At 61.7% G+C, this 8,081-nt stretch overlaps 2 protein-coding genes across 3 annotated transcripts; both read right to left on the bottom strand.

The window, feature by feature from the left end:
• Positions 1 to 93: 93 nt before the first annotated feature.
• On the bottom strand, positions 94 to 2,186 carry HIPK4 (homeodomain interacting protein kinase 4). The gene is made up of 2 exons (XM_052776558.1): positions 529 to 2,186; positions 94 to 240 (listed from the first exon to the last, which is right to left on the bottom strand). Exons 1-2 carry the CDS (start codon positions 1,978 to 1,980, stop codon positions 94 to 96), a joined length of 1,599 nt encoding a protein of 532 aa, XP_052632518.1. The 5' UTR covers positions 1,981 to 2,186.
• Positions 2,187 to 2,632: 446 nt separating this feature from the next.
• On the bottom strand, positions 2,633 to 7,417 carry PRX (periaxin). Of its 2 annotated transcripts, none has more exons than XM_052778975.1 (5): positions 7,279 to 7,417; positions 6,928 to 7,038; positions 6,720 to 6,843; positions 6,449 to 6,636; positions 2,633 to 5,217 (listed from the first exon to the last, which is right to left on the bottom strand). In XM_052778975.1, exons 2-5 carry the CDS (start codon positions 6,931 to 6,933, stop codon positions 2,842 to 2,844), a joined length of 2,694 nt encoding a protein of 897 aa, XP_052634935.1. In that variant the 5' UTR covers positions 6,934 to 7,038; positions 7,279 to 7,417; the 3' UTR covers positions 2,633 to 2,841. The 2 variants fall into 2 exon arrangements, with proteins under 2 accessions (XP_052634935.1, XP_052634936.1); XM_052778976.1 differs by having other exon boundaries at positions 6,928 to 7,069.
• Between the last annotated feature and the right edge of the window lie 664 nt (positions 7,418 to 8,081).

Genomic DNA, 8,081 nt, shown 5'->3' on the forward strand with positions numbered 1-8,081 from the left:
GTTCTACCAGTTGGGGTGACTGAAGATGAGGAAGAGGAAGGTCTCTGGTGAGCTCTTGGCTGCCAGGGTGTTTGCCAGGGTTGCTGCGGTGGCTCAGTGGTGCTGTGGGTGTTGCCAGTTCTGTGCTGGGAGGAGCATGCCGGGTACAGCAGGGGCATCCCAGGCCGGTCCCCAGAGCCCGTCCTCGGGGACAGGGATGGGATGTGGGGGCTTGGGTTCGTGCCGTGTCACTGGAGCTCTCTGTGGGGGGAAAGAAGCATGGGGAGGGGGTGAGTGGCACCCGTGGGTGGGGTCCCGACCCCTTTGTGGGAATCTGGGGCACCCAGGGACCCTAAGCACCCTTGACATGGGGCACCAGGGACCACAAGCACCCATGATGTGGGGTACTAGGGACCCCGAGCATCCAGGGACCCGAAGCACCTGGGGGACACAAAGCACCCCATGGGACCCCAAGCACCCAGTGTCCCAGAGCACCCATGCCCAGGAGCCCCTGGTCTCCGTGTGAGCCCCCCCACCCCGTGGCCATACCTTGGTGTGGAGCAAGGTGTACGGTCTTCTAGGCAGGTTCTGCTCCACAATGCCACCAAAGACCATGCTGCCATTGCAGTGGCTGTGCTGCTCCCGTCTGCCAGGGGACCCCAGCAAGATCAAGTTACTGGCAGTGGGCTCCGTCTTGGGACGCCGGTGATGCTGGTGGTGCCGGTTGCCGTAGCGGGTGGGGATGGGGGCTTGGCAGACATCCTGCTGGCTCTTGTCACTGGTGTCCCCAACCAGTTCAGCCAGGCTGAGCCCATCTATCTGGGCGATGACCTTCCGGATGCTGCACTGGTCGTCGGGGATGAAGGCACCTTCCTCCATGCCAGGGAAGATCTCAACCGTGCTGGCATCCTTGTGGCATGCCCTCAAGTCCTCTTGGCAGAGCTGGTAGTACCGGGTGGCCTTGAAGCTGGACTTCACCTGCTGCAAGGAGATGAAGGGATGCTTGAGGGCAGCGCTGGGCATGATCCTCTCATGTGAGTCCCAGGTGAGCATCCTCTTGACCAGCTCCACCATCCCACACAGGTCACAGCGCTCGGCCAGTGCCTCCTGGCCAGGATAAGACACGGGGCGGATGTTCACCACCGCCAGCTGATCCAGCGAGGAGAAGACATACTTCCTCCTCTCCATTGGCTTCGCCATCTCCTTGCCTGGTGGTTTGAGCTGCCAGGAACCAGTGGGATGTGGCACCCGTTGGAAGAAGGACCACGTCTTCCGGGCGGCACAGAGCAACTCACCCCGTGGTAGCCCCAAGGTGGAGCAGATGTATCGGACCTGGTCGTACTCGTTGACGCCGGGGTAGAGCGGCCAACCCAAGTGAAGCTCAGCCACCACGCAACCCAAAGACCAGATGTCCACCTTCTCACAGAAAGGCAACCCCAACAAGATCTCTGGTGCCCGGTAGAAGCGGGATTGGATGTAGGGTTCCTTGACATGGCAGACCTCAGTGACGATGCTCGCCGAGCCGAAGTCGATGAGCTTGACGCGGAAAGGATAGCGCGCATGGTCCACCAGCATGATGTTCTCTGGCTTGAGGTCGGCATGGATGATAGAGAGCTCCTTCAGCTTGACCAGTGCCGCCAACACCTGCGCTGTGATGGTACGGATGTGCCGGACAGGCAACGGCAAGAAGTTGTTCTGCTTTTGGAATTCAAAGAGGTTTTGCTCCAGCAGCTCAAACACCAGGTAGGTACAGGCACCATCTCCGAAGGACTCGAGGAAACGGACGACATGTGACTCTTCCGTGTTCACCTCCCGCAAGGCCTGCAGCAGCCTCAGCTCATTCTTCACCACCCTGCCATGGTGGCCTTCGTTATTCAGGATCTTGATGGCCACCATCTCCCCTGTGCTCCTCCGCCAGCCCTGGGTCACCTCCCCGAATGTTCCCTTCCCCACCGTGGCCACCAGATCATAGTACTCGGCACCAACCACCAGCGTCCCCATGGTGGGTCGGCTCCTTGTCAGGGGCTTAGGACTGTCCACTCAGCACCCAACAGGGGCTTGGGACACCCAACTGCTTCAACCTGGCCCCCAACAGCACTGCCCATTCCGGCATTGCCATGACAACACCTTCTGTTGCTGACATCGTCCCCGGCAGCAACCGCTCCCCTATGCAAGGGGCTGCAGCCTGGGTGGAGGAACCCCCTGAAACCCAGCCCTGGTCCCCCAAAACCCAGCCTTGGTCCCCCAAGACCTATCCCAGCCCCCCAAAACCCAGCCCTTGTCCCCCAAAATCCATCCCCAATCCCCCAAAACACATCCCTTGTCCCCCCAGGCCCCAGCCCCCCAAAACACATCCCTGATCCTCTGAAACCCATCCCCATCCCCTGAAACCCATCCCAACATAATCCATCCCAGCCCCCCAAAACCCATCTCAAGTCCCCTGAAACCCATTCCCTGGTCCACTAAAACCCATCCCAGCACCCCAAAACCCATCCCTGGTCCCCCAACCCCATCCCCATCCCCTGAAACCTATCCCTGGTCCCCCCAAACCAATCCCCAGACTCTGTAGACAAGCTCAGGGCTTTTTTGGGGGGTTAACATTTATTTATTCTGGCTGAGCTGAGAGCAAGGAGCTGCGGGTGAGTGATACTGCTGCCCATCCCCCCCACCCCCTGGTTAATATTAACACCTGGAAAATGGGCAAAAAAAAAGCTTCAAACACATTCCCCAAAAAAGCTGGATTAGGAATTTTTTTGGGGGGTAAAGGGGTTAAAGAGGGTCTGGGGGAACAAGTGATGCTCCACCACCCCATCACTTTTTCAGGGGTTCCCTGAAGACCCCCATGCTCGGGGACGGGGGGGTTCACTGCTCACCACAGGGTTGGGGGGTCAGTGCCAGCTTAGGTAGCTGAAATTTAGGGGTCCCCTCACCCCTGAAACCCCCCAAATTGAAGCATGGGGTGACTTCTGTCATCACTGGCCGCTGGCTGAATTCAGGGTCCCCAGGGGAGCGCTCCATGTTGGGTAACCGCATCTTCCCCACCTTGGGTTGGGTGATGGGGGGGTCTGGTGGGGAGCCCCCAGGGGAGAAACCCACCCTGGGCATCCACCGCCGTCGCCGGGCCTTGCCCTCCGCTTCCCCATTGACATGGGGGTGGGGGTCCACAACCCTGTTGTCTTCTCCTTTCTCCTTTGGCTTCACCAACACCAACACTGCCTTCTTCACACTGCCCATCCTCATCCTCCCCTCCCCTTCCAACCCGCTCCCAGCAAAACCTGCACTGAATTTTGGCAATTTGACCCTAGACTGGCGTCCCGGTGCTCCATCCTTCCCGGTGGTCTCCTCCACCCCATCCATCCCTGGCGGTGCCAACTCCAACATTGGCACCTTCAATGCCGGCACGCTTGTGGGTTTTGGTATCTTCCGGCTTACTGGCTCCTCTGGTTGTTTTACTGGCATGGTAAAACCCACAGCGGGGACGGAGAATCGGGGAGTCGATGGTTGCACCCCCCCATCAGCCATCGCCCCCCTGGTTTTCAGCTTCAACAGGATCGTGCCGGGAGACTCCGGCATCTTCCTTCCTGCCGTGCCAATACTCAAGCTCTCGGCACTTCCTCCTCGTCTCATCATTTTGGCGTCCCCCCCAATGCGGATGTCAGGGCTGGATCCCCCAAATTTAGGCAACTTCACCACCCCACCCAGCTCTGGCCCTGCAGGGAGTTTAGGCAATGACGGCACGCGCCGGCTGCCTGTTGCTGGCAGGGCGATGCCCACCCGTGGTACCCGAAGCCGGGGGGTCCCAGGGGACCCCAGTTCCGCTGACCTCCCGTCGTCCCCCCCGATTCCCAACTGTGGCAACTTCATCACTGCGCTGGCATCCTGGGGACCCTCCTCACCGCCAGCACCCTTGTCCCCATCCTTGACACCAAAAGGTGCTAGGGATAATTTGGGGACCTTCAGCTTGGCCCCGGCACCGGTGGCACCAGCTGTCCCCAAAGCCAGGTCTAAGGCCACCGTGGGACCGGCAACGGCGATGCTGGGCGGCGCTGGCACAGTTGTGCCGCGGGATGCCGGGGGATACCCGTTGCCATCGCTGCCCATTTTGAGCTTGGCAAGGGACAATCCGAACCGCGGCAGGGTGAATTTGGGGGGTTTGGGTTTGGCGCCGGTTGCTGGCATGTCCCCGGCGAGCTGTGCTGGGGTGGCGATTTCCACCGCCGGCAGTGGTGCTTTGGGCTCCAGCTCCAGGCTGAGCTTTTGGAGCCCTTTGGCAAACCTGGCTGCCATGTCCGGTATCACCGCAGCAACCCCCTCATCCGGCACCGCTGTGGTGTCAGCACCTGCTGGCAATGCCAAACCCACACCAACACGCGGCACAGCGATATCAATGGATGGCACCACCGCTGCCGGGAAAGCCAACCGAGCCGGTGCCTCTGGCGGCGACTCTGACCGCCGTGCTGGCAGCTTCACCTCCAACTGCGGTTGCTCAACAGAGATGGCTGGCTCTAGTTTGGGCATGCTGAGCTCAGGGACGAGCTCCACGGCGGCGCTGGGGATGGCGATGCCAATGGAGGGGACACGGATGCCGGTGAACCCCCCTCGCGTGCCGGCATCCCCCTCCTTATCCTCTACTCGGGCCATGCCGGAATCCGGCAGCTTGGTTTTCGGCACTGGGCTCCCCCCACCCTTATGGCTGCTTCTGGGGGTGTCTCCCTCCCCCAGCTTGATTTGGGGTTGAATTATGGTTGTGATGGGCTCCGGCATCACCGCCGGCAGCATCAGTGCTGGCACAGCCACCTCCAACTGCGGCAGCCGTAATGCCGGCTCCTTGGCTTGAAGGGTGGCCGGTGGTGCCGTGCCGGCGAGGCTCAGCCCCATGGAGACTTTGGGTGCTGCCACCTCCACAGCTGGTAACCGGGTGCCAGTACCCGCTGGCACCTCGGCGGCAATGCCAGGAAACTCTGGTTTCACCGGTTGCTCCTCCATCACTGGTGTTTTGCGGGCTGCCGCTTCCTTCACTGTTAACCGGGATGGCGTCGCACGTGGCTGCTTGGGCTCCGCTGCTGGCAGCGCTGCAGTGGATGTGGCAGTTGGTGCTGGTTCAGTTGTGCTCTGGCTCTTCACCAGCTTGGGGAGCTTGGGAAGGGCAAACTCCACGGCCACAGTGCCGGCAGCTGCTGTGCTCACTGTGCTGGGTGCCTGTGGCGGCTTCTTGGAGGGCGTCAGGATCGGGATGCTCTGGGTGAGGTGGGGGGAGATGGGACCTGGCACCCACCATGCTCAGGTGTGCGCCCATAGGGACCCCTGAGCATCTGGCATCCCCGGTGCTGCATCCATAGGGACCTCCCCAAGCATCCCACATTCATTGCCCTGCATCCATAGGGACCCCCTCGAGCACCCTACATCCCCAGTCCTGCATCCATAGGAACCCCCCCTGAGCTTCCGACCTCTGATGCTGTATCCATAGGGACCCAACCCCCAAGCATCCCACATCCCTGTTCTGCATCCATAGGGACCTCCCCAAGCATCCCACATTCATTGCCCTGCATCCATAGGGACCCCCTTGAGCACCCTACATCCCCAATCCTGCATCCATAGGGACCCTCTGAGTACCCTACAGCCCCAGTCCTCCATCCATAGGGACGCCTCAAGCATCCCGCATCCCAGTCCTGCATCCATAGGAACCCCCCCCGAGCATCCCACCTCTGATGCTGTATCCATGGGGACCCGACCCCCGAGCATCCTGCATCCCTGTTCTGCATCCATAGAGACCTCCCCAAGCATCCCACATTCATGATCCTGCATCCATAGGGACCCCCCCAAGCATCCTACATCCCCGGTGCCACATCCATATGGCACCCCTGCCCTGAGGATCCTGCATCCCAGTCCTGCATCCATAGGGACCCCCCAAGCATCCCGTATCCATGGTGCTGTGTCCATAGGGACGCCCCGAACATCCCGCATCCCAGTCCTGCATCCATAGGAACCCCCCCCCGAGCATCCCACCTCTGATGCTGTATCCATAGGGACCCGACCCCCGAGCATCCCCCATCCCTGTTCTGCATCCATAGGGACCTCCCCAAGCATCCCACATTCATGATCCTGCATCCATAGGGACCCCCCCCAAGCATCCTACATCCCTGGTGCCACATCCATATGGCACCCTTGCCCTGAGCATCCCGCATCCCCATCCTGCATCCATAGGGACCCCCCAAGCATCCCATTTCCATGGTGCTGTGTCCATAGGGACGCCCCGAACATCCCGCATCCCAGTCCTGCATCCATGGGAAATCCCCCTGAGCATCCCACCTCTGATGCTGTATCCATAGGGACCTGACCCCCAAGCATCCCGCATCCCTGTTCTGCATCCATAGGGACCCCCCAAGCATCCCGTATCCATGGTGCTGTGTCCATAGGGACACCCCCCCCCAGCATCCCACATCCCAGTCCTTCATCCATAGGGACCTACCAGCCTGGCCACCTTCCCCTGATGTCCCTCGCTGCCGGTGCTGGTGCTGCCAAGGGGGATGCGGGTGCTGGGTGTCCGATGTCGGAGGCAGAGTGAGACCTTGCAGGACGTGGCACTCTCCAGAACCCGTGCGACGTCCTCAGGGGGGGCCCCCTCGAAGAAAACCCTGGCGCTGAGGAGCTGGTCACCTATAGGGACCACAGGGGCTGTCACCCAGAGTGCCACCCCTCCCCTTAAATCCAGGTGGGTTTCGGGACACCCCCCCCCCCACCTTGGTGGACACGCAGGGATTTGGGCGCCTTGGCGATGTAGAGGCCGTGGCGGTCACGGGCCACGGTGACGCCTGTCACCCCGGCCTCTGGTGCCGTCTCCAGCTCCACCAGCTCCGCGTCCTCCTATGGGGCAGAGGAGGGGTGGGGGTGGGATCTGGCCCTTCCCCCCGCCCCACGCAGTGCCCCACCGCCCACCGCAGCCCTCACCTCCATGGGGGGATGGGGGGGGGGTCCCCTCCTCCAGGGGGTGTCAGTGGGGTCCCGCGAGAGACACAGGCGGTGGCAGGGGCTGGCGGTGCTCCGGCGGTGCTCAGGCTTCTGCAAATGGGGTGCACGCACCCCCAACCTCCTGTTGCAAACCCCCAACCCGCCCCATTGCAAACCCCGACATTTCCATTGCAGCCCCCTCACCAATCCCGCTGCAGCCCCCCACCACCCCAATGCCCCCTGCCCCACACCTGCAGGCAGATTGCAGGCAGCCCTAGAACAGAGGGGGCCCCCTTTTCCACCCTGCACCCCCAAACCTCTCTGCTGGGATCTGCTGAGACCCCCCCTTACCTCCCAGCTCCTTCCCACTCCAGTGCTCCGCTAGGAAGTAGTTGTGTCCCCCCCACATCCCCCAACCAGGATGGGGGGACCCAGGCGTCCGGGCCCCCCTAAAAGAGAACCCAGGCGTCCGGGCTCTCCATCCCACGCCTGCTCAGCAAAGGTCACTGGCTCCACGCCAGAGACCCCCCCTCCCTTGCCATCACACCCCTAATTTCCCACTGGCACCCACCCACACACCTGCAGGACAAGGGGGTCCCTTGTCCTGGGTCCCCCCCACTGCCACCTCAGGGGAATTCCGGGAATTCGGGAGGCTCAGCACAAAATCCCGTGGGACGGAGGATGGCATGAAGCTGGATTTGGCTGGCCAGGCCTGTGGCCGCAGTGATGGACTCCTGGCTCAGCAGCTGGGAATGAGCCAAGTGGGAGAGAAGCTGCAGGGAACGGGGACACATCCTGCAAACTGTGATCCCCCCTGCTCAGGTCTGCCCTTGCTCTGGGTGTCAGTGCCTGCATATGCAATCCACAGGGTGCATGGGTGCACGGGTGCACAGGTGCACAGAAGCATGGCGCATGGGTGCAGGAGTGCATGGATGCATGGGTGCACAGCTGCATGAGTGCACAGACGCAGAGGTGCATGGGTGCCAGGGTGCAGGAGTGCATGGGTGCAAAGGTACATGGGTACTGGGCTAGTGGGCTGCAGGATTTGGGGGCACCCCTGGGCTGTGGGGGGATAACACCTCTGGGACCCTCCCAAAATGCCCCTGGGATCCCCCTCATGGGAGCCTTAAAGCACCCCTGGGACCTCCACAGCA

This window comes from Harpia harpyja, chromosome Z, assembly GCF_026419915.1.
Source record: "Harpia harpyja isolate bHarHar1 chromosome Z, bHarHar1 primary haplotype, whole genome shotgun sequence".
Taxonomy (NCBI): Eukaryota; Metazoa; Chordata; class Aves; order Accipitriformes; family Accipitridae; genus Harpia; species Harpia harpyja.

Bases quoted from the DNA above. Each gene is read 5' to 3' on its own strand.
- HIPK4 (XM_052776558.1), bottom strand. From the start codon at position 1,980: ATGGGGACGCTGGTGGTTGGTGCCGAGTACTATGATCTGGTGGCCACG. The intron at 241-528 runs GTATGGCCACGG...TTCCCCCCACAG, and splicing joins ACACCTTGCTCCACACCAAG to AGAGCTCCAGTGACACGGCA.
- PRX (XM_052778975.1), bottom strand. The intron at 6,637-6,719 runs GTGGGGGGGGGG...TGGTCCCTATAG, and splicing joins ATCCCTGCGTGTCCACCAAG to GTGACCAGCTCCTCAGCGCC. The intron at 5,218-6,448 runs GTAGGTCCCTAT...CACCTCACCCAG, and splicing joins AGGGGAAGGTGGCCAGGCTG to AGCATCCCGATCCTGACGCC.